Source organism: Thunnus maccoyii, chromosome 2, assembly GCF_910596095.1.
Source record: "Thunnus maccoyii chromosome 2, fThuMac1.1, whole genome shotgun sequence".
Taxonomy (NCBI): Eukaryota; Metazoa; Chordata; class Actinopteri; order Scombriformes; family Scombridae; genus Thunnus; species Thunnus maccoyii.
Genome location: NC_056534.1, coordinates 16,737,687 through 16,764,626, shown reverse-complemented (window position 1 = coordinate 16,764,626; position 26,940 = coordinate 16,737,687). Strand labels below are relative to the sequence as shown.

Genomic DNA, 26,940 nt, shown 5'->3' with positions numbered 1-26,940 from the left:
GGAGGAGATATGATGAGTCTTGTGGATTTACAAACCACATTTATACTGTAGTATATTTTACTGTTATGCACAATCTTTTATGTGTCATTTTACATCATTTGTTTGTTAAAACATTTATACTGCATTCCACACCTATAAATATAGACATTTAAATGTAATCTTAATAAGTACGGACATTTTTTAATGTGTGATAAGTGTAGTGTATGTGTAGAATAATTTCACTATTGAGGTTTTATATTTCAGCATCACTACATTTTTTCCTGAGCTTGCTGTACTGAGACAAGTTCAACCGCTGAAGTGTGCCTTTTCATTCTTGGAATATAACTACTGTAGGAAGTAGTTCCAGTGGCTGATCAGATAATGAGCTGCTTCCTTAGTAAGACAGACACTAATTACATACAGATTCTGAGTGCAAATTGAATGAACAGCACATCACAAGTTTATCCTGCTCTTTTGTGTACATAAATCTGGCCCATTGTGTTATCGACCAAACAGAACATCACAATCAGTCAAGCAGTCTGTACTCCTGTAGACCACGGGCCATTCTTATCATTAGAGTCATCCGTTGCACGTGCCAACTGTTTACACATATGTAAAAAAAGATATAGTTTCATATGATTTCCTTCATAAGATCAGCGGCATTTAGCAGCTATACTTTCATCCCATATTGTATGACATGAATTCTTTACATTAGGGTATTTCCTACACAAGTAAGTGGAGAAAGGAGTCAATGTCAAAGCAGTTATCTAGGATAACTGGTCAAGTTACACCATCACACAAACATAAACATGTCTTTAACAGTAAATTGATCTCATATTAGCAGTCCTATTCTGGCTATTCCATTTAAACGCTGAGATTGAATCCTTGCAGCTCAGTCTAAACACGTCTTCAGGGTGATCCTTTAGCGTGGGATCCTTCAAAACTGGGTCATCCACCCAGGCTAGTGTATGTGTCTGTGTGCATGTTATTGTCCTTACAATACAGCTTGTTTTTGTCTGTCACTGACTTCACTCACATGACACCCTCTGATGTGTTCTCTCAGTTTCTAATAACATAAAGGCTGGAGCCTGATGTGACAGTGGGAAATACCAACACTGATGACAACACTGAAGATGTTTAGCACAGTGCCATAACACACACACGAGATGTTATTGCTAACATTTCATTTGCACTGTAGTGTTAAAGGGATAGTGGCCTTGGATGGGGACTAACACTGCTGCACTGCAAAGCCAGTGCGGCTGCTTTACACACTGACTGCTGCTTGTAATTTTCCAACTATGCTGAGCTGGCATACAGCATTATGTAATACCGGCAGGGAGGACACTCATTACTTAACCACAAGATGCTCCTTTTGACATGGCAGTGAGTCAAGACAGATGTGCTGAGTGTTAAATGACAAACAATGTAAATGTTATTATCGTTGCAAAATCTGAGAAAACCAAACAACACTTGAGTAACATGCAACTGCGGCGAACAAACATCACCATGTGCCCTTGGATGTGCAGACAAGGTACATACGTCTGCTTCTGATGCCCATTACATAACAGGAGTTTGCACCATTTGTAAGCTTTTATTGTCCTTCTTGAAGCTGAGGACATTTATGTTCATAACAATAGCATGAATTGCTCCAGGGCTTAGCCGTTTACTTTAAATCATCTGAGGGCACAGTGCATCATGGGTTTCCATATAGCTGCACAACCAAGAGGATGAAAATACAAGAAGGATGATTGTAGTAAATATATACGGGGGGCTGAAGCATTTTTAAAATTACTCACACACATGGCTGCTCAGTCCAAAATTAGCTAATATAACAGTACAGTGTGTACTTGTCAGGTTACATTACAGAACGTTCTGCCCACTAGATAGCTCTAGTGCTAAGTAAAAACAATTTTTAGGTATTAAAGTGTCACCAACTGATAATAACTGACCAAGGACGATGAGTGCTTACCTCATGCAAATTTAGCTCTTTGACTTTTTCCTTCTGAATGACCTGAGAGGCATAATAAGAGATAATAAAAGATTAGTCACTGGATGACACTATCACAGAGAGCAGTTCCTCTGGAAATACAGATAAAGAGACTCAACAGATAATAACCAGCATCTAATGAAAAATCAACCAGTCAGAATAAGAGATGCAGAGATAATTATGTACTGTAATACAGTTGCTGGTTTCCAGTGCCTGTGTGTATCTATTTTTGTGTGTGTCTACAGTATGAGCTTAGTCATCTTACATACATACAGTACCAGTTAAAGGTTTGGACATACCTTCCTGTTCCCTTGAATGAGAAAGTGTGTCTACACTTTTGAATGGTAATGTACATGATGTTAATGTTTTTAGCTGGCAGGCAGGGAGATACATAGGAAGACAAATTAGAGTCAGTCGTCACCCTACCATCTATTATGCCAGTATGCATGTTGGAGTGTTCTTGCATACTGGTATTACATAACTGAAGGACATGAGCGAGTCATGTTTATGCCCTCCATCACTCCCTCTTACTGGTTTTGTGGGTTACACACTACTGACAAGTTCCCACCTGAACCTGATTTTTCCAGCTGAGCCACTTGCTTCCCTTCAACTTTGGTACAATTCAGAGGGACCGTGTGATTTTCTTAACACATTCCCTTTCTCTTAGATAATATTTGAATGTGTGTGTATATAGTTTATAATTTCCTAAGTGGTGTGTGTGTGTGTGTGTGAGTGTGTGTCACTGGACTGCTTACTTGTTTGTATGCATATAGCTCTTTGTGCGCCTGGTGCCGTAACCTGGGGAGACGTAAAGACAAAACATCTATTTGATTAGTACGTGACCTTCTTCAACTCACCACATTACATAAAAAAAAGGTAAAACATTCATACATCCTGGAAAAGGAGAGAAAAACAACAAACTTATATGTCATTTCCTTATCAAATACTTGCCTTATGACACCAATCTATGCTACTGAATCAATGTGGTGCCAGATGATAAAAGCAATTTGGCAATACATGCTGAATATCATACTGGTACTAGAGTTTGCAGTGCAGACTGTTGAGATAAAAATATTTTTGGTGCGTATGCACTGCATGACTGCATGCGTTAGAGGAGATGATTCTGCCTCAGGCATATACCAGGCAAAACAATGAGACTACTGCCTAAATTAATAAAAACTGGATTAACCAATTACAGAAACAATGAAAATAATAAAACGACATTTAACAGAACTCTGTTAAATATTTGTGTTGCTAAGTAATACAATAGTAAGCCAAGTTACATATTAACAGATATAATGCTTAAAAGAAAATAAGCCTTGGTTTCTTTTCACAACAAGTGCTGAACTTTAAGTAAAATATCAACTCACAACATCACCCAAAATACTGTACATTGGATCAGACATTAAAAAAAACATTACGGTGGGTTGTTGAGGCATTCAATTTAAACAGAGAGTACTCACAGATACAACCAACGTTGCTGGTGTAACTCTTAATAAACATTGTTCTTGTAAATGAGCAAAAAATAAAAAGGCTCAGTGACAGAACAGGGAGAGCAAGACAAGAATCTAAGTACTGAGAATGAAAACAAAATGTGTAGAAAAGAGGGAAGAAAATGAGCAAGAGAGATAGGAGAAATTCATAGGTTTGTAAGATTTACCTCCATTACAAGTAACCTTAACCTCTCGCAGCAGAGTGAGAGGGATCTGTAAAACAAGCAGCACAGTCTAGGAGAGAAACTGACATTTTGAAAGAGGTCAGCAGGTAAAGGTGCAGAGACTCCCAAGGGTAGGGGACAAGGTCAAGGGTGAGGGGTCATGGGCGACTGATGGGGGTTGCACAGTGGCCCGCAAGTTCAGTGGGCAAAAAGGATAAGGTGAACAACTGGTGTCCAAATTGACCGTCTTCTTAAAGCTATCATTATCATAATTTGACAGTGAATGGGCAACTCAAATTGTACATGTGTGTCATCCATCTTTATAGGGTGTAAATGTTACAAACCGCAGTGCTGACTACATGGTAGATTGACCTTGGTCGTTATTTTAAAGATCACTGCGTAGTTCTTTACTTTGCACATTCATAAATATTTAGGTTCATGACCCTTACTTTACTTTCAGCAACATTCAATGCTTACGAAATACTTTCACATCCTTGTGAATGCAGCGATGAATATTTCACACATGTGTGATAGATGTAGTTGAGTATTGCTGTGAGAGGCTGTCTCGTGTCAAACTGTGTGTGTGTGTGTGTTTGTCTTTGTGGGAATAACAACCAGTCACATGTCAACTCTATTCCTTGGCCCCTTCATTCACCTGTCAATGTAAACAATAGCAATGATGCTTCATGTATAGAAACTATAGGATTCCTCCTTTCAAATGACTTTTTGCATGAATAGCAAAGGAAGAATTTGCTTAAATGAAGCTGTCAGGCTGTATGAAAATAAAATGTAAGTAATGAGGCTTTGAATTGTATACTCAACATCCTTGATAGTGCACATGATTTAAGTAATCTTGGGCCAGTTCCTTTGGGAGACTGCATCTTTAGACGCCTTTAATGGAGCGAAATTGCTCTTTTTGCCTTCAGTGACTTAAACTAGCAGTCTTGACTTTCAGTATTGAATCATGGTACTGCATCAAAGTCGTATCTCTTTACAGATAGATGAGCAATTGTAGGAACACAGGTGAACTTAACCTACTTACCATTTGGCCTGCAAGATAGCATATTACAGGGTGGCGAGGGGTGAATTTTGTTGGGAACTGCTGCTTCTCGCTGTTTTAGATAAAAGATGCTGGACATTATTTCTGTTAAGTTTGTCGCTGCCAGGAGATAACCCCTGCAGCAACAGTAGCCAGGACAATTTGATTAGACCAGCTGGGTTAAAAAGAGGGGCAAGGGAATGACTAGTAACAACCTACATTTTTCCTTTGTGGGTTAATAATTACAGGATTACACTCAACTCTCAAAAATTATGCTTTAACTAGATGAATATAAATGTTACAAACAAAATATTTAAACATCCAAATGCAAATGAATATCACAAAGTAAATTGAATTAATGTGGGACTATGGTGAGGGTATTAAGGAGGTTGAGTGGCTATTAGGAAAAAAAAAAGGATTATCACTAGTCTCTTTGACGCCAAGTGCCATGATCATAATAATGTAGACAAGCAGCTTTGAACCTCAGCGTAATATTACCTTTTTCCTCATCAATACAGATTATCAAGTCACCAATTGTAGTATTGTAGCTACTTTCTCCAAACTGTGCTGTTGAAACATTTTGCCCTTTTGTGAAAGAACTAAAAATATTAGCAAAACAAATACAAAAACACACATTTCTAAAAAGGAAAAAAAAAGGCTTTTAATTCAGCCATAGTGACAAGTGTCATACAGTTTGTTGGACAGAAACAACGACACGATGATAAGTATTTTGCATAGATTTCAAGAACATAAATTCAGGGTGCAGACTTGTTTACTGACCTCCACTGCAGTGTTTCTATGAGAAGAAACAACAATGCCAGTTAAAGTATCCTGTTTATGCATGAATCTGAATACAAAGGGGCACTTCTGAGTGAATAATTCATGAGCCAAAGTGACCTGAAATGTACAATGATGTATTTTGAGGACTGTTGCATAATAACAGTCTTGGAGAATTAACAATGAGCTCTCATTATGAATTTCAAGTGTCAGATAAGTATAGGTACTACAGACAGTTTTCTCATCAAGAGTATAGTAAGTAAGATTTCATTCCATTTAGATATGTGCAAAGCTTTGTGAATTTGTAAATCCACATTTAAATGTAAAATCCGATTAAAGAGGTGATTGTGCAGAAATGGGGCGACAATAGCTTAAATTTGCTTAGTTATTTGAATTTGTAAATGACTCTGTAGGACAAACAAATCTCGAACACATCGGACCTCTCCAAGAAAAACTACAGCCAGTGTTAAATGCTGTAGAAGTGTCGATGTGTGTTTGGCTGACTTTTTGGTTTCTATGGTTGACTGGTTTGGAAATTAGAGCCCTGCAAGCCTAAAGATACATTACTCTTGAGAGACATTTATATGTATTTATGTTTTCCATTGTGCCTTTTGGAAAGAGGCCATGGCATGAGCAGGATATAGCAGTCCACACAGTCCATTAATATCTGAAGACAACTTGTGTTGCACAACGATCACATTAATGATTTGTTGCACTCAGTGAGTAGAAGTGAATGTCGACTAGCCAAAGAAACCCCTGTATGACACCTTTTGCCACAAACCCACACAGCAAAACATCAATTACAGTGAAAATTCGAAGCAAAGCCAAATCCAAAGCTAAAAGGTGCATTGAGCTTACCTTATTAAGTAGCAGCAGAAGAGGAGGCTGAGGATGAAGACAAAGATGGCTGTCCCAAACACCACAATGTAGATATTAAGGGGGAGGTTCTGAAACCCAATATTTGGCATCCTGAAACTGTAGTGCGGGAAATCGGAGCTCATGGATATTCTGGAGGGAGAGAGACAAATGACTTTTAAGTATTTCCACACATTTCCAACACACACTCAGAAGTCAGAAATAACTTGGACCAATAACGAAACAGCAACAAATGACACTGGGCAACTGGAACAGTAAAGTCATTTACAGTACTTCCACTTTCAAATTACAGAATTACTTTCAATATTACAGGAACATATTTCAGGTTTCAGTTTTACTGTTATTATTACTGTGAGCTTATCTTCTATCAGCCTGTTCACACATTTCATGTCTTCACATCAAGATGGAAAAATGTTCTGGAAAAGTTTTAGAAAGTTAGATATTTGTGACATCTTTTTTATAAACACTATTTCTTTTATTTTGCTTCTTTTTTAAGTACATAGGCTATAACTAAACCAAGGCTGAATGGCAATTTTTTGTAGGATTTTAATGTCTAAAGAAGATTAGAGGACTGTAGCAGCTCTAATAATGTCATGTGTGTACTTCTTTACATCTGTGAGTGTGTCCCAAACATACAACACAACTATTTTATATGAGAGAATATGTGACAGGATATAGCCAAATAGACTTCAAATACAATCTTTTCCAAAAATGGCATCCACACTGGTAAGCAGAAATCTCCTGGGCTTCAGTTGCAATATGCACCTTTTAATCCTATAATCACATTGCCTATTATCTCTAAATCCACATAATTATTCCACAATGTCCATGAACTGTATATGTAAAAGCTTTGAGTTGAGGATGGGGTGTTTGAGCTCTGTTTGGAGGCAGGGAGTGAAACTTGGTTCCCTCCTGCCCTGCCAGCTCATGAACCTGATCCAATTCAGATTAGTTGGTTCAGAACAGGTAAAAGAGCACTTTGCTTCACAGAAAAACAGACACTAAAACATTAGAATGATTCAATGAAAAGCCACTGTAGCTTAAGGTTAATATGCATTGGACTGCAGCTCCCTCCCTCTCTTAGCCACTGAGCCAATGGCAATCCCTGTACAGCTGATTTACAACTCACAGCAAAGCCCTCCAGCTCTAGGATTTGCTTAAATTGGGAGGATGCCCAAACCTCAAAATCTACACTGAAAGCAAACAGTAAGGCAATGGCGCAGTGAGAAATAAGCATATTGTAACATTATATGATGTATTAAATTCTCATTTGTGTCCTTTATGAGTAACAGTCAGGTAGAGCTTTGTTCTTACAGTATTCTATTTATTTTCCATAAACATGGCAAATGGCCATCCAGAGAGAAAGGGAAGGTGCGGGTACACACTGCTCTGAGAAATATTTCAGATTTAAATGCTGTTTTATCATTTAAAAACACACATTTTTGAAATACATAATGACACACTGCTAACACAGTGTTTTCTGTAATAAAACAGGCAAAAAAACAAAGTTTATAAAAGGCAACACATTATTATTTGTCTGCTCATGTTACGTAAGCAGCCTAAAAAATTCCTTGTAAAAAAGTGATTCATAAAAGTCATGGCACAACAGCAAGGATCTATTTGTCAGGTGCTCTTACTCAATATACCAAAGGGATATGACTAGACATGTCTATGCTTACCAAGGAAAGAGGAGGGGAGGACAGGAATAACTTTTGCTCATTTTGAAACCCTGTCTTGTGCCCCTCCCCTTCACCAAACACCGAGAGCTTCATTTCTCTGTCCTCCTCATGATAGTGGAAAGTTTTGTAGGTTTTGCTAAACCCATCAGACATTCTCTTCTGCTTATGATCACACCATATCTCTATCAGAGTGACCCAAAAACCTGTTCTCTATTAAATAAGTGAGGTGTCTCTCTGTGGGGAACACTGTATCAGTGGTATCCCCAGAAGCCTCTATGTAACATTACTTACTATCAGCAGTCATGACAGGCGCCTCAATGTGGGACCACTTGACTCACCTATAAAAAGGGGGTTGGCAGAAGTGTCATTCACCATTTAAGATATTCACACCTCTTTCTAGCTTTCTATGCCAGGACGCTGTTCTGGTAAGAGATCTCGCTCATGATATCAGAGAACAGGAGTGATAAGATGAGTAACATGAAGTTCTCTTTCAAACACATGTTTCAATTTCTCACTATCTTTAACTTTCATATTGCCAGCTAAGCTTATCTCAACAACTCACTGCCAACTCAGCCAGTCACATTTTACTTTTAAATACGGGGAACTCTCACTCTATAGAACACATGCAGCCACACCAGAAGAAGAAAAGGGATGCAGAGAGATTGGGCAAAAAGGCCAGATCACATCTACAAAGGAGGCGTCGCATGAGCAGTATGTTAGCAGAGCAGAAGCAGCAGCTAGTGCTACGTATGTCTGTCTACATAGGACGCGTTTAGAGTGTTGAGTGTTGGTCACCTGTGTTTTGAAAGGACTCAGAGCCCCGTATGCAATCACTGTAGTTACATGTATAAAACAGAGGAAAATAGACTTATGCGTTAACATGCATACAGCAAACATACAGTGAAACGTGAACCATTATGTGGCCCCTGTAGACAGCTGTATTGATTAAAATAGAAGCACATCCATTCTGTCAGACAAGTGCAAGACGGACGACTGAAAAACTTGGCTGAAATGATTTCTGTGCAGACACGGCGTTAAGAGTTGTACTGTGCAAACTGAAACTATTGTCCATAAACTGAAAGTGCATGAATGTTACTGGCATGTATTGCTGATGCAAGTGCCAAACAAAACTGTCTTAAAAAACAGCATCATCACATCTATGTAATCTAGAGATTCAAGTGGTGGCTGGAGATAGTGCTCCAGCTAGGGCTCAATGTATTTGTGTTTATATCCAAATGACAACAAAGTCATTTTAGTTGTTTATTTCGCTGTTAATTATCAAAGTGCTGCTGACAAATTCAGTTGCAGCTAACTTATGAAATCCTGTCACTTTCATGGCTCTTTCTTGCCCATTTTCTAATGGTACTATGGCAAACTCAAGTCTTGCTTCTCTCTGTGTCTCTCTAAACAAAGCCATGACACACCCCCCCACCTCACTTAACTGAGAAACACAACATGCTGCGGACCTACATGCCTTTTACACAAACTAAACACCTCTGGAGATACATGAAACCAACACAGACATTCCATTCTTCACTGTAGGTACTGAAGTAATCCTATGGACTATGGACTGTCATTTCTTATATTTTGAATAATATTTCAACAAGGCATAAGCTGACAAAATACAGTGAATACAACGTGAAGCGAACTATTTGTTATTTTACTACCATGCATATTTTGAAGCAGACTTTTTTCCAATTGGTTTAAAAAAGAACACTTTGAGAGGACAGCTGTCAACCTCACAAGAACAACTGACAACTAAAGCATTATATCTTATTCTTTTCATGTAAAAACACACACACACACACACATACAACATACACTTACTGTACCCGCGTGGTGCCTTCATGCTGCAGAGCAGAAACGTCTGTACAGACCTATACAGAGCACAGGCATTAGAGAAGTGACATGACTTATCCTTAACAGCCTTGTCAGTGGGTTGTCTCTGGTTGACTTGTTTGGATCGCAGCCCTTCTTTGCCCTGTTCATTAAGGCTCCATGCCAAACTCAAGCCCTGCTTCACTCTCTGACTCCTTTTGGTTTCTCTCTCTAAACAGAGCCACAACAACCTTCCCCCTACTTATCTGGTCACACAAACACACTGCACAGCAACATGCTTTCCAAACACCTCTGGGGGAATTTGAGACCAATACACTGACAATGCATCCTACACAGTAGATAAGTAAGAACAAAAGCCCCTAGGGACAGGCCAGAAAAAAAAACAAAAAACCTTTTAATAAAAACTGACAACCCACAATTTCACAAACAGAAAAAATACCCGTCATTACATAATGTGTGGATACCATTCCTGTAAATTCCTCTAAAATTACCCTAAAACGCCTATCCCAGGCATATCCAGAGTAAATTGAAACTGGTTCTTGAACCATTTGGAGTATATGTATGGTTTTGGTCTCTTTTGAAAGGTAACACTGAAGTTTTTTTCCACCAACAGTCAGACACATTGTAAGTGCTGCTGGCACTGAGTAATAGAAGTTTGAACACACTGAAGTATAAGGTTTTTTGCAAACAGATGCCTGCAGTTGAGCTAAAGCTGGGACTTATTAGCTGGAAAACACAATGGGACCACAGCCTTAACTAGTCCACGTTCAAAAATGATAACAATACAACAGAAAATTAATATTTTACACATGTTTTTCTAAGGGTATGTCTGGGCCTTTTCCAAAAAAAGGCCATTTGGAGACTCCAAAGGACCCTTGCTTCAGAGTAACTGAAAATAAACTTAACTAAACTGCCTATAAAAGAATCAAAACAAGTGCTATGGTGGAAAAGCAGTTTATATAGAAGGAAACACACAGCAAACTATTTAAATTTACATAATTTTCTTGTTGTGGCTTTATAGAACCCATTAAAACTGCACATGGTCATTTCAGAATTTCAATGGCTATATGAAGCGCCAGTCATCATTTGGTCCAACTGGCTCGATCTTAACAAGAAAGAGGAGGGGCAGGCACTTCCTTTCAACATGGACTCTCGTTGGCTATTGTAGGCTGAGGACAGGAAATTGAAGCTCCTATTGGGTCAAGTGAGGTGTTAATCGAAAAGTCTGAGTTCAACCGACATTTTGATACCAAGCTATCGCTAATATTTACAAGCTAACTCAAGTTATGAGGGAAAATAGGTGGAAGACAAGCACCTCTGCTGGCTAATTTGAAATGATGCAACGGCGGTCCATGGGTATTCATTGATGAAATTATGTGTTTCGGACTAAAGATTTTACTCGTTGGATCGACTGGGCCTTTGCCAATGTAACAAGACAATTTTTGTGGGTGTTTTATGGATCAGTGGAGTAATATGAGGCGTCATAAGTGAGTTGCCTGAATTTTGTAATTGTTTGTTTATGGTCTGACAGAGCCTTTAAAACCTGGAAAACACAACACTTATGCCAAATCACGATACTCAAAATCTAAGACGATATCTGGTCTCATATTAGGATATCGACATAATATTGATATATTGTCCTGTCCTGCTAGCTACTGTTGCCAGCTTCTGTGATGACTACAAATTACATCAGCAGGACACTTGCGCCTGCTTGGTTGCAGCAAAACTTAACAAAATATCCTCCTTCCCGAACAGAAATTTGCTTACATAACTAAATCAATGAAGTGACAAGGCAAATGTTCCCGCCATCATGAAGTGATGGAAAGCATGTAAATACAATTACTTTGCATATTTAACGCACAAGATGGCCTGATAAATCACAACACATCCATCAAGTGTTGCAGTGGTGCTAGACCGTCAGTGGGTTAACTCCTCCGCTGAACTATAAATCAGTTTCTATGCTTGAGGCATCTACAGCATGACTGCCATGACACGCTACACAGAAGCATAAATCCACCTTTACACTGCTACAATATGGAGTATGGACAGCTTTAGTACAGACATGGGTCACTCAGGTGGGGGTAATAGTTTTGGAGTTCGTAGTATGTCATTGGAGGTATGCTGGTCATTGAGAATGCAGGTTAGACTTAGGGCTAGACTTTAAAAGTCTTCTGCTCTGCACTATAAGGCTATTACCATCGCTCTGTAAAACACCCCTACAGTAAGTATCAGGATTCGCTGAGCTAGAGGACCTTGGGTAGATCAAGTCATCTAGAAATCTTACCCCTTTGCAGTAAACAACCCACTTAACTAAAAAATGCTTTTGTGGTGTAACATTGTCAATCATAGGGGTCTGTTACAAAATGAGCCGAAATGCTGGACTAACTGATAACAAAAATTCACCAATGAAACAGGTGACAAATTTAAAGAAAAACCTGAATGAGTGATTGGAAAAACACAGTATGAGCAAATGCTTCCATTCAGGCAGTGAGGGATAATTGAATGATTTAATGAGTATGCAAATTATATGAATCATATGATATGGCCATTGCAGTCACCAGATTTCAACCCAACTGAACACCTATGGGAGATTTTGGACCAATGTGATAGACATTGCCCTCCACCACAATCAATAAAACACCAAAATTAGGGGATATGGTTTGGAAGAATGGTGTTCTTTCCAGTTTAACAGACTTGTAGAGTTAATGCCATGGCCCACTGAAGCTGCTCTGGCAGCCAGTAGTGGCCCAACAGTTTACTTAGACAATTATTGTTGGGTTTCACTTTAATTTGTCACCCATCTCTATTTCAATAAATTTTAACAAACCTTAGTCAGATTTTTGATTTGATGCAAATACCTGCTATGACATTAAGAACTAATCATTGTCTAGATTTAAAAATAGTTTCCTAAACTCCTCCCATAGTGTTTCCTGCTATGAAATAGCTTCTTGTAAATCTAAAAATACCTTGCTGCCCTTCTCCCTCTGAAGGCTCCAACCAGGACAAAAGTCAAACTTGCACGCTTCAGTGGGGATAAAACTAGCTGAGTGAAAAACGTGAATGTAAAGTGAGGTAGCTCTACTGCACAACAATGGAAGTAGAGATGTATACCAGTTATAAATGCTATGTTGTTGTAAAAACATGTAATGGAGGATAAGCCTACGAGAGAAAAACTGCATTCAGGGTGAATTTGATGAGCTGGCAACAAACAGCGTCTTATTGTTGAAAAGGGCAGATGTGACTTGCATCTGCTCTCTTCATCCCACCATTTCTACCAACTATCTGCCTCTCTCACTCAGACATTTTCACATGGCCTCACCCTATTACATAACCAGCAACAAGACCATGCATAGCACATCACATTCACTGGATATGTGTGGGAAAAATCACAGTCATTGTGCACTGCAGTGTTTCTTTTGATATGATGGAAGAAGGAAAATTCATCTTTCAAATTCTGTGAAATGAAAGACAGAGCAGTAAAAGCAAATAGAAGATGAATGCTAACACACCATGTCTTCAGTTTAGCCTTCAAGACTCAGTTCACCCATATTCTAAAAGAATTGAGAACAAAACCATATTTTCTCCAACCTGTAGTGGTGTCTGGCCATGCCAAAATATTTGGTTTTATTTGCCAAGGGCGGTGTGCCCACTAATCTTTATGTCAGAGATAAGATAAGGACATTTTGTGACACTTTTTTGAGTTCCAGTACTCATAGACCCTGTACCCAGATCCCACAAGATCCACTAGCACAAATGAAAAAATGATTCAGAAGAATTTCAACTGACAGTACGGTTTTCCTTTCTGGTGAGACCTCCATAGAATAAAACCATTTACTGGGCTGCTGTGTGTGTGTAGGAAACTTAAGCTTTCTTCTTAAAATAAATATCACTCTCTGACTAAATTAAGCAAACATAATTTCTCAGAATTACTTCTCTTCCCTCCAAATATTGGCTGGTAATCGTTTTACTACTTTTTTTCAAATTCTTCTGAGTATTTATTAACCAAGACTACACTCACAAACACCTCTTCAAGAATCATCACCATAATGCCAAGAAGTCTTCACTTATTTGTGTAACAAAATGGTTTCATTTTGACCCAATGCTATGTTGAAAGAAAGTACGCAGACTTCCTTAGAACAGTTTCGAAAATACTCTACATTCATGTGACAATTCAATTTAATGATGTCACCTTTACAGTCTGATATCACAATATTTTGATCCAAAATCCCATTCAGGACTATAATGACTACTTAGTAGTTACCCTACATATTTATAGAGAATAGAGACACCAAAATGCTTTTAAGACATGTTAAACTATATAAGAAAAGACTTAAACTAAGTATTGGCAACTAGACTGGACTTATATTACGCAACAAAAGCTATAACCCTGAAAGTGGGTCAGAGAAATGTTACATGGACTACACTGGGTTTTGTGAACCATTTCCCCACTACTGGTGAGGTAGTAACAACTGACAAAGGCTGGACTAAAATTCGAACTATCAAAATCATTATGCAACCAATCTAACATGAAACTTTAAATTACTGCAGTTTAACACAACTGCAGCCAACTTGATGTTTTCTTAGACAACCCAAGATCATTCTTAAAGCATTCCTTTCCTCTTGCTCAGTTGTTATGTAACTTATTCATCATACAGTATGATGACGGAGGAGCTTAATCAACACAATGAACGCACCGCTCTTCCGCCCACAAACCTCCTTAGACCTCTTCTAGACTCCACTCTTGATCAATTGTGTAAAATAGAATAACACTGCTACTGGGTTTTTTCCCATGAAGAAGTATCCAAGTGGTTTACCAAAACAGTTTAAATATACTCCTGACCTTTGTATTTTCCCAAAATAGTTGTATGTATAATTTATTCTTTTTTTAAATGATCTCATTACATGCCTAATATTTTGTTTAAAACAACCCCAAAAACCCAGCTCTGTTGAACAGTTAGCCTACTTGTGATCAGCCCACAACATCATACTTGCAAGATGCTGTCCAAAAGAGAAGTGGAAATTTCCACTAGCAGCCACGGCCGGCCATGAGATTTGCACATCTGAAACTTAATATGCCAAAGGGCAGCAAAAAACACCGGGGCCTCCGGGGCAGAGCAAGGGACTCTTCAAAATGTGCTGGCTGTGTAAGTGGAATTCCCACATTGATATGTTGGTTTACTGAACCTACAGCCCAAATTTTCTGAATTGTGAGTGGGGGAGGGCATGAGGCATTGCCAACTCTTATATCTGTAAATACATCCATCTAAATATAACTGCTTCTAGTAATTATGTTTCATGAAAAAAGTGGTTAGTTAATCCAACCTTTCAGCCAGAGAGGAGGAAAACAGATGTGTCAAAATGCATAAACAGTCAAGATCAAGGATAGAAATGTCAGTGAAAGATGTAGAAAGCTTTGAAAAACTATTTTCTCTGTTTAAACAGTGAAGAAGATGATGATATTGATGATAATGCACCCAATTACTTGAAAATAACCAACAGTGCTTCCACTTCAAGTCCTGAAATATGCATTACAAAAAGCTTGCTTTTCCAAAGTTGTGGCAAGTTCTGTAGTAAGTAGGTTGCTGTAACTATAACTCCCATTATGGAGATGTGGGAGGCGCAGAACCTGAGTGGAGCTGATAAGGTCAACCTAATGTTGGCTGCTTATATAATTCCAATGACTGGATTTACATCTAATGTCACCTCACTAGGGGTGCAACGGCACACCAAGTTCACGGTTCGGTATGTACCTCAGTTTTAGGGTCACGTTCAGTATGATTTCAGCACAGCAGGGAAAACAAAAAAGAAAGTCAGAAAATAACATTGTGGTTTTTCATTTTGAAAAATGGATACATCCAACAACAGCTCATTGGCCAAAACTATTACTGGAACAGTTAAGTTTTGTTGCAATGGAAAAGGAAAACAACCTTTCTGTTTCTTGTAAGGAGTCAGGACGCCTGCTGACCTGCTGACAGCTGTTTTATGCGAATTTATGGTCTAACTTTATATAAAGTAGTTGAAACTAGTTCTACCTCCAGCAGCTACAACAGTAACATGCTGCTTACACACTGATGCTTTAGTATTAATAATCTAATGATGTCATATTTAATAATTTCTCAGTCAGAGGGACCATACCACTACTTTCACTTTAATATATTTTCACTAAATTTCTCTCTCTCAGAACTGGTTCTTATGATGTGCTGTCTGACCACATCAGAAATCAAATAGTTGTTCTGAACAGCTTCACTTAAAGGGAAAGGGAGGGTATCATTTCACTAAGGAGATACCAGAGCATATTTTAATAATAGTGTTGCACTTGGTCAGTTTTATGGGTCTCTCATTTGTCATTCTGACAGCAGCGACACTATAGGGTAACCGGGGTAACCAGGCTAACGTTACCTTGGCTAAGCTAACATACCCGTGAGCATGCTAGTGGTGCGCTGCCAAAATGTTCCAGGTGGAACGTGCGCTCTAGAGTTACTGTTCTGCATGTTGGTGTAAGTGAATTATCAAACTATTTTGACAGATATTGTTCGGGTCACGTAGCATATTCTCAGTATGACTGCATGCACGGAACCGTAACATGCATACCGTAACAGTATGGGACGAATACACGTACCGTTACACCCTTACACCTCACTACCCTCCAACACATATATAGATATATTTTATATATTTTTTTATATATATAGTTTATATATTTTTCAAAGTGATCATGGCAAACTGCTAACTGCTGTTCATCTAGAGAGGGACAAAGTGAACTAAACTGGTAACAGGCTGCGTAGCCTTCATGTGGTTGGTGCAGAAACAAGCCTTTTCTTCCATATGGACACAGAGTAGTGACTTAACATATGTGCACAGGAAGTTAGTGTCTTCAAAAACGGGTAAGGAAAATTCTAATATGCATGGCATAAATTTAAGATCAGCAAGTTTTTGACAGCAGGCAGAGCATCAGAGTACCACAGCCAGCCGCACAGCTTAAATTATTAATGTGTTAAAATTTTTAGTTGCATTTCGGTCCATTATTCAGTCCACATTATGTACACACAAGCAGTCGCGCAACACAAAGGGATTCATCATCATTAGTGGACAGCTACATGTAGGAAAAAAGTTAATTCAACAGGCAAACTGAAATTGCAGAACTATGAATTAATGAAAGAATTTGTCCAAATACTGACAGCAATACCAAATTCTCTAGGAGCTTACAGGCATTACTGTTCAATCAGGAGCCAGTAACAATTTAAGACCAGTCCTTGGTAACCATCCCTATACATGTTGTCATGTTATTTCCATGAAATATATTAATTTAAAAACTTCTTTTCTAGGGCAACAAATGCTCAGTGTCATGTTGTTTGTTCATTGGTCCGTCAGGTGGTATGTATATCATTTCCATGACTGGTCATTCCATACATGCAATGACCAGTAACTAACAAGATATTCTGTGGCTACTTGTGACTGTTTTTGATGTGTCAGTAATTCATTTAGTCTTAAATATATTAGAAATAGTAATAAATGTCCATCACAAGTTATTAGAGCTTTAAGCCTTTAAGTGCTTATTTAGTCTGCCAAACTGCCAAACAAGGAATTTAATTTTAATATGATAAAAAAAACAACTTTGGGTTATATTATAGATTACTTAAATAAGCATATTCTATCTTTGATGTTATTCATTGATAAATGACATCTGTGTTTCTGTGCCAAGTTATTAATTCACTTTGAAACTATGTCTGACCCAGATACGCAACATTATCCTGAAATGCTAAACTGCAAACAGCTCACTAAAACATAAAAACTTGAAGGTTCAGAAGAGCAACAGAATTAGGATTTCAGGTATCCAAAATAAGACAAGCAGTACAGAATCCAAAATCATGATGAGATGGGAAAAGAAGAGAACTTTATCCATAAACTAGACTCATCTAAATAGGACAAATATGAAAAACATTGCTATGACCTTTCCATATTTGCTCTTTTGCTCTCTCTCTCTCTCTCCCTCCACTCAAACGCCATCATTCCTCAGTGGACTCTGATAGTAACATAAGCTGACACAAACAAGAGGAACTGACACACACAGCTGTCTCACAGCACTCTTGTCTCCTCATATCCAGTGCCACATTTTTCTGGAAGTTTTTTTTTTTCTACTTTCAGAACTCTACCTCACCTCATTAACTGTCACCATTTTATAATTACTTTCTTTTTTTCTTTTTTTACTAAATTTTAATTTATTTTTGTGGACTGTGAACCCTTTTTTCTAGGTTTGTCTTTTGGCCAAACACACATGCACACACACACTTTTTTTTTTAAATCAAAACTAATGGGTTGCTTCAACAACAACAACATACTTTTCATATCACTGAACAAGCTGGTATTCAAATTGTAACACAATTAATGCTATGCAATGTCTGGCACAGCTACCTACTTTAGAGAAACAGGACACTTGTTCTGCAAAGTGCAGGGTCACAGTCACTATAAATAAAACCTGTGGTCATGTGAGGGTGAGTAAGTCAAGCTAAAACATGAAAACAACCTGAACCCAATACAAGTCATATCACTTCTTGGGGTTATCTGCTACTGACCTGGAGGAAATAAACAAATAATGTAATCCAGACAAAATGGAACATGCGAAAGTGTCAAGTAACTTTGAGTCAATCTAAAATATTCCCTTGTCTGCTTTCTAATGGACACCAGCTTTGTGTGTCTACTCAATAGACATATTTTCATCTACAGTGAGGCACCACTGTCATTAATCTATTTGACAAATTAGTGTTTGAGTTGGCTAGGAGCCTTATGCTCAAGGCCAAGAGCAACAACTTTATGATTACTGGATGACAGTAAAGAGCAAACATGAGTACACAATATCAAAAGTTGCCCGCTAACTGTTCCACATTAAGATAACACAAAAGGGGGCAACTTATTGATCAACACTCAGTGCACACGCAGGCATTGCGCATGACTCATTGCTTGCATGTATATTATATTATATTACATTACATAATATTTCCTCCGGAGGTTCTTTAATTCATTTTGTCAAGGTCAGTATCACACTAACAGATTAATTAAAATAGCAATTTACTGGTATTGTTTTGCCACTATGAAAACAAGTCATATAGTTAGCTGTAGCCAAATTCTGAGTCAAATTTCAAGTTACAGTAACAAGACAGGTTCTATCAGATGTATCAGGTAATGTGGATTATTTTATTAGCAACAGGTGCAACTTATTTCTGCTTCGACCTGTATATTTAGGGGTCTGCAACAAAACTAAATCATGCATATATTTGTTACATCACAATAACACACACACAATTTAGAGTTTAGTTCTATTTATTTAGTTAAATTTACTCAGAGAAAATAAATGTAGGTCCAGATTAAATTCAATGCATTATGTTTACATAAATTATGCTCACTGTATCCAAACATATGTTTAGCCATAAGTAGAATTAGTAGGAGCCATTATTTAGCATAATTTTCTCCAAATGAAAGGGAACAAAAAACACCTATTGGTATCACTAGCCTATTAAAACCACCTTTGTCTTTGCCTGTTTCTTTTATTCACATTCTAACTGTATGGAAGATGCCCCCTAAAGTCAAACCATGTTACAGCAGCCCTCACCCCAAAAGACTGAACTGGTGATTCTTTGTGGAGGGTAATATATCATGGAAAAAAAGCCTGGGCCACATCATTGTATTTACTTTGATGTTCAGCCAAGTACAAGGTCAGCAATGGTTAACCTCTGAAAGTTAAAGGCTGGCCTCCTGTGACAACTTAATGGATTCTAACCACACAAAATGTATTTTTGCCACATTTAGCCACCAGTATATTGTGTTACGCAGAATAAAATCCCGTTAGGTTCATTCCCACTCTTACAAAAACTGCATATTTCACTTTCATTATGTGTGATTACTGCAGGTACTTAAGGAGACTGAAGGAGTCTGAAGGACAACTGTCTGAAGTATTGTGGCAGTCAAGCTTATAATGTCCAGGCTAAAAAACGTGTAGTTGGAACATGTTGGACCGGCTCTACATGTTTATGGAGACACTAGTCTGACCAAAATCTGTTATTTTATCTGGTAATTGACCATTTAACCTCTGCCCTTATTGTGATAGACCAGTACCCTCAAGTAAGTTCCCTACACTTCAAGAATGTTCAGTAATGTTAATTTCCTCTTGACTGGAAAATTACACAACTGGAATTAACACACTGGCAGTACATTTCCTAAACTGCATGTCAGGGTGTTTACATGCGCGCAAGTAACCGGCTTACAGTCAGCTTTGTAGAGTAAGCCGATTTCTTAATTGTCATGTAAACGAGAAACCTGGAGAACGTCGATTTCTCTGCCGTGTATACACGTAACCGCGTTTCTAATTATGTTTTTAGAAATACGCATGTGCCTGACAAAAGACATCACACTGGTCACACAAGGAACAGCTGGGTAGCCAGATGAAAGTAGAGGTAGTTATACAGAGTAACGTGTCCTCATATTTTAAATAATTCCATATGAATTTCAGCCTGAAATTGACACAAATTAGCCTCTAGAAGTCCACATACTTCAGCGCTGTGAGGAAGACCTCAACTTCATCTGTCTGTTTGCTTACCTGTCTTCTCTAGATCATCTCCTCCAACACACCGACCCATAAAATACAATCAATACACTCAAAATAAGCAAAGCAAAAATTTGATTTCTGATCTGCTGTGTGTATACACAGATTTACAGTAAACCAGTTACTGAGGTGCATGTAAACGTGTTCCCCGATTCCACCTGCATAACCTGTTAACTTAAGTGCATGTAGGCTCACTGATTTACTAGCAGACTGTATGAGAGGGTGATTACAAGCTGTTCACCATCAAGGTTATCTTTGTATAACTAATCCCTTTAATCACAGGAGTGTGTTTTCATATTTGGCGATACTGGGTGTCAAGAAACATAGCTGACTCCCATTTGTCTCAGAGTATCTGACCCTTTACAGAAGCCGTCTAAATACCAGTTCAACCATTTGCATTGCTCTGTTAAGAGAACAGTGAAGTCAGATGAAGAGCAGCACCTTAGTGTTACAGACGCCCGGTATTGCAGCTACGTGATCCCTTAGAAAAACTCTCTCAGTATAAGTAACTATAGGAAAAAGGAAGAAAGGAACAAGCTCTGCTCGTTCCCTTGTAGTTAATCTCTTCAGGATTAAGTTGCAGCTTTTCGTAAATCCATTATTAATTTTGTGGTGAGATCTTAACTGCCTTCTGCTTTCAAACTCATAATTTACTGAATCGAGTTTTATCATTAAAACTGAAGAAATGGCGGGAAAATGATTTAATTTAAAATTATTTAAATCTTTTCGATTTACATTATTATTAAACAGAAACTGATATGTCGACCATCTTCCATGACCTATTTTACTCTACAACTATACTGCAAATTTCTTATCTTGTCTTATATAACCAGATAATTATAACTAGACTAAGTTTGGACTTAAGAGCAGCTGGTGCCCCCAGCTCCAGGTCCTTTAAGGTGCCACCAACCTGGTGCACATGTTGAGAAGAGCAGAGAATGAAACCTACATGTCTTCAAGTGGACTATTACTACTATGTAAACTAAAGAAAAATGCAAGATGGAAGTCTGAGTGCTCACCAAACGCATGTAAATGTATAGGTATAAATATGAGCCATTTCATCCATGACTTCATTTCAGTTTGTCTTATACTACTAACACCTCAATGAAATGTGAGAATGTTATCTGGCTTAAAGCAGAAATTAACCTCCAGGGACATAACATCATAAACACTCAGTTACTTACTGATAGATAGATAGATGGCCCCTGTGATGCTAGGCAAATCAACAGCTGTGAAAACAGATCCCTGACGCTTCTTTGGCAGCACAAAGTAATAAAAGCTGTAGATGATGAAGTATTCTGCATTACTGTGCTCACCTTTGTTCACATATTTATTTCTCCAATGCCTTAAAACTGTTAAGTAATACCTACTTAAAATGACTCATAAAATATGACCTGAGGACATTCTGGACTATTTGCCTGGTTTGACATATTTTTTAACTGATTGTAGCTATAATTTACATAATCAACATTTGAAATTACCCGTTTATTGAAATTATCCTTCCTTATTCATACTATGATGACTAAAACTGCCTTAAACGCATGATAGTCTCCAAATATGACAGCTTGGAGGCTGATGAAAAAAGCGTCATGTGGCAGATGCTACTATGGGGCATTCACTTTTGTACATTGCTTAGTGCAGTGCAATGTTTAACCACTCCAGCTCAAGATTAGGTGGGTAATAATGCTCACATTGGCAAACATCACTGATCACTGCCAATGCTCTCTCAAATCAAGCTTTTGGGACCTGCTGTTCCATCTAAAGGATGGCATTCAGCCACGGAAAGATGTCATCTGAAGTCTTTGTGTGCTTTTAAGACAGCTGTATATTTTAACTGTTTTGAAGCACTATATAAATTAAGTTTCCTTGCTTGTTTTGTTTATAGACTCCTGGAAATTCAGAGGCACTACCAGTTAAGTTTTCCTCTGTTTTGGACAGGAGATACAGTCATGAGCACAGTGCTCTCAGAGGTCAGTGCACGGAAAGTTGAACATATTTGAACTTTTAGTGCAGTCCGCTGTCTATTGACAGCATTGGATCAAGGTTGTAGCCAGTTAAATAACCTGAATTCAACACAATGGAGAGTACGGCTATGAAAAGAAATGCTTTACTGTGATTTAATACATGCTCTCCATACTGTAAATACCAGAACCTTTACAGAGATTTTGGGACATTGTACATAGTCTCTGATGACTTGACAGCTGCTTCCACAGACAGAAGTCAGTGTGCCTGATTTCTGGCAACATCAAAAAAAAAAATGCATCTCATTTTATCAGCTTAGAGTCTGGAAGTACTGGAAGTTTTTCTTTGTTTTTTCTTTACAAAAAAGTGTTAAATAAATACATAAAGTAAATTAATGCATACAGATACGACCTAAACAGTATCATACTTGAACTGCTGCCAACTACACTTATTCAGCCTGGCGTGTTACAGGTCAGGCGTGTTAACAATGCTGTCAGTGTTGACGGAAACCCAGAGAAAGCCCCTGAGCCCTACCATGCGTTTTAACCACAAGGCTCATCACTCTCTGGCTCATAATGTGGGGAATTTAGGTGCCAACTATCGTGACTGCACTTTCTGTGTACGTGACTAATGATATGACATGACAGCAAGAAAAAAAAAAAAAAATATGTGTGTGTATATATATATATATATATATATATATATATATATATATATATGCGATTACGGTGATAGGACATCATTGAGCCAGTTGACCACACATTATGCTCAGTGAGAGCTAATTTAAAGGGCTTCACACAACATTATATACACACCATGACAAGCTGGCATCTTTATTTAGCACCTATGGTTAACACATTCCTGATGCGGTTATTGCTTATTAGAGGACGGGAGCCAACTGGGCGTAGGCTCGCTAGCTAGCAGCGTTAATAGCTAGCGTTAACCGTAGCTACGAATGACATAGCGTTACTTGACGTTATCCCTGAGCTGCTTACGGTCCAAATGAACTAAAAATAATAATGTTATTTGCGTTAAGTCAATTCAGAAACATTCACACTTCACCCTGAAAAGTATTCATGACAATACAGGGCGACTCACATGCCGAACTAGTTAACAAACCATATATTTAACTGGGTGTGAACTCGTAATATAACAGCATCACTGCTTGCGGCCAAGTTGGACACATTCAACGGTTAATGTTAGCTGACAATGATAAGGCGTTAAATAAACGAAGGACCGTTCACTCACCAGCGATTCCCTCAGTCCCAGTAGTAGCTGTGTTCTTCTGTGATGTATTTCTTCACACACTCGGGGTGCTACAAGGCGTTGTCAGAAAAAATAAAAACGAGAAGTCGACCCAAACTGAAAGCGAAAACTGTTGGGCAACAATACCGTTTAATATTAACGTAACCAGCCCCTGCTGCAGGGCGACTTCACCACACAGCCCCCGCCTACGATGTGGACGTTGGTGGCGGTTGTGGTCACAACAGGAATCTCGCTAGCTGGAGTCCGAGTGGGGAAACGGAGGTTAAAAAAATAAAAAATAATAATAATAAACGACGTTAAATCTTAAAAGAAATGTAATAGTGGTGGATAAATGTGTATAGTTGGCAGGGAGGAGGGGGGAGGGAGGGTCCCGTAATGGGCTTTTCTCGTCGCGATTTCCCCCCAAAAACCCAGTCGGTAGCAAACGGGAGTCGTTGTTTGCGATCCGCACCGTTCGCACGTAAACGTTTGTTAGCCCACGACCACCAGGAGCTGGATCCCACCTCCTCCTCCCAGTCGGCTCAGTGTACACAGACCAATGCGGCTATTGCTGCCGGAGGTTTTGAGGACAGCGTGTACGTACGAGGGGGAGTGATGCTAGCATGAGAGGGAAGGAGGGAGGGGATGCTGCACATGGTCACGTAGCTGATCGCAAGTTATCCTTAAAAATAATGGTTCAACTCTGAACCATCAATGGTTCCGTAACGGTGACGCCATGGAATAATTTCATAAGGAACCCCTTACATACAGTATATTAATCAATTCAAGAGTACTTTGGCAGCTGCAGCACTTACTAGTATCTAAATATGCAATATAAAACAGCAAGTATCAAAAGTACTGTAGTATCGTGACAAGAGAATACGCCTATATTTTATGTATGTACTAATTTACAATAACACCTTTTACAAGAGAGACAGCCATTGGATTAAAAGAAGGAAATACCATTCGATATATATATCAAGATATAAATATCAAAATTCTGTTGTAGGTTGTATGGCGAGCTGTGAAGTGAAAATGTGGTATTAAGGAAAAATGTAGTTAAATGCTTGAAACAGTTGGTTATAGTTAAATACGTGCATTTTGCTGCTTTTTAAAGTTATATGAAGATATAAATATCTAAATAGTGTAGTAGGTTACATAAAGAGCTGTATAGTGAAAGTATGGTGATGAGAATAGTACAAGTGTGGGATAATGTAAACCTATCACTTATTCTTTCTGAATGTCAGCCTTTATGTTCACAGTGGTTTTATTGCATATAATTATGCAAATAATGTACACTTATAGCAAATGATCTGCAAAGGATCATTTGTATTAAATTAAATGTTAAACAGTCTGTAGGCTGCTGTTACTCCGCTGCTGTTTTATCATTGCATCATTTTTATGTTTTTAGTTTTATTTCAAAAGGCATTGACCCTTTATGTATTTTACTTCAATATTATATAACATATTATGTTTTCAACCTTTTTATTTTAAAAACAGTGGAGGGGAGAAGCACTCAGATCTTTAAGTAAAAGTTGTAGTGCCACTGTGTAAAAATACCACATTACACATAAGAGTCTCGCATTCAAAATTCTTGCCATAATCATTCCTCCTGCTCATACCAACCATTAGAAGATCCCTTCATAATGCACTTACAATGTAAGTGATGGCAGCCAAAATCCACAAGCCTCCTTCTGTGCAAAAATGTATTTAAAAGTTTATCTGAAGCTAATATGAAGCTTCAAATCCAAATGAGTCAAATCAAGTAGATATCTTTCAACATTACAGTCCCTTTAGTGCCAAAGTCTCTCTTTTTGTTACTATATTTCCACCGCAGCTCAACAGGGAAACACAAAGAGGGAATTTGATGCTAAAAAGACTGTAAATGTGGCAGATATCCACTTGATATGACTAACTCAGACTGCTGAAGCCTCATATAAGCTTCTGATTTTAAATTAATTTTGAAAAAAAATGACTGTGTGGGCACACTGTGGATTTTGGCCCCCATCGCTTACTTTGAAAAGAGATCTTTTAATAGCCAGAATAAACAGGAGGAATGATTACAGTCAGGAAAACCTCTTAAATCAATGCAATTAAACCAGCTGTCAAATAAATGTAGTGGATATATTTATAATATTGCTCTCTAAAATTTAGTGGAGTGTACAGTAGCATAAAATTTAAGTAATCAAGTAAAGTACAAGTACCTCAAAACTGAGCAAGTGTAGTTGCTTTCCATCACTAAGAAGAAGGGTTAGCACTTTCTCATTAAGTACCCTTCATTGAGGGTTTACTAGTGGTTTATAAATCATGTGTTATTAGTCAGCGGTACCAAAGACGGATGTGATGATAAACACTGAGTTACTGACAGTATTCAAATCAAATCAAATACCACAAGACATAAGGAATCACCCTCAGTTTTAACCTGAACCTTTATTTATAAGGGTAGCTGTTGCAATAGCAGCAAGCAATGTTTATTCATGTCTGCATGCTGTAGTGAACTCTATGCTGTTAGTCTTTCTCAATGACAATGATGGTGATGATGTGGTGGTGATTGTGGCCTGTTTCAGTAATGGGTGGATACAGCTGAGAAAGAAAGTCATTCATACCGGTAATATCTCAAAATTGGGTCCATTAAATATTTTTAGACTTCAGGGCTGTTTTAGGGCTATTTTTCTGATGTGATTTTGTCGATTACTGCACAATAGAGGCAGTGTCTCTGTAATATTACCTGTACGGCTGATTAGTTCTGAAACACAAGTAAGCATATCATATGTGAAATGTATTTCTTTGGATGGAATTAAATAAGCATATAATGCTAAGATAAACAATATAGACAGAAATTGACTCCATCATGCTACCAGTTTGAGATTGAAGGCAGATTGACAGTTTGACGTTTGCCATTCACCCATACCTCACTTGGCAATTTTCCTAGACGAGGGGCATAAAGTAACACACGAAAAAGAAAAAAATATAGATTTCTTCCCAAAAACTTCAAGGTGACCTCACGGGCTCAATAGCAAAATAATATACAACATGGATCATCAATTATTGTTTTATATGGTTTTATATGGCCTTAATGCCTAACAAAAAGATTCTGCTACATTTTTTAAGTATTTCAGGCACACTTTCTAATGTGTTCATTTATGATCTAAATCGTGTAAACAGCTGTCATACGCAGCCCATTCCATAACAATGTCTTTGCTTATAAATATATTAGTATTGCTTTTTTTTCATATTTCATAACTTGCTAATAGTCAAACATCTTTGTAATGAGTCGTGAGGGGCTGATCCAATATATTATGG

General features: G+C 38.0%; 1 protein-coding gene across 6 annotated transcripts in view; it reads right to left on the bottom strand.

Annotated features, from left to right (window-relative positions):
* rnf24 (ring finger protein 24) overlaps positions 1–24,297 on the bottom strand; it is a 32,813-nt gene extending 8,516 nt beyond the window's left edge. Inside the window, exons 1-5 of one of the 6 annotated variants that reach the window (XM_042429863.1) lie at positions 23,641–24,297; positions 9,827–9,871; positions 6,298–6,447; positions 2,722–2,764; positions 1,949–1,990 (exon numbers count right to left, since the gene is read on the bottom strand). In XM_042429863.1, coding sequence (XP_042285797.1) covers positions 1,949–1,990; positions 2,722–2,764; positions 6,298–6,447; positions 9,827–9,843 — 252 coding nt within the window. In that variant the 5' untranslated portion in view covers positions 9,844–9,871; positions 23,641–24,297. Of the gene's footprint in view, positions 1–1,948; positions 1,991–2,721; positions 2,765–6,297; positions 6,448–8,285; positions 8,333–9,821; positions 9,872–23,640 lie in introns of those variants that run through there. The other 5 variants (XM_042429879.1, XM_042429888.1, XM_042429897.1 and 2 more) reach the window with 5 other exon arrangements.
* Between the last annotated feature and the right edge of the window lie 2,643 nt (positions 24,298–26,940).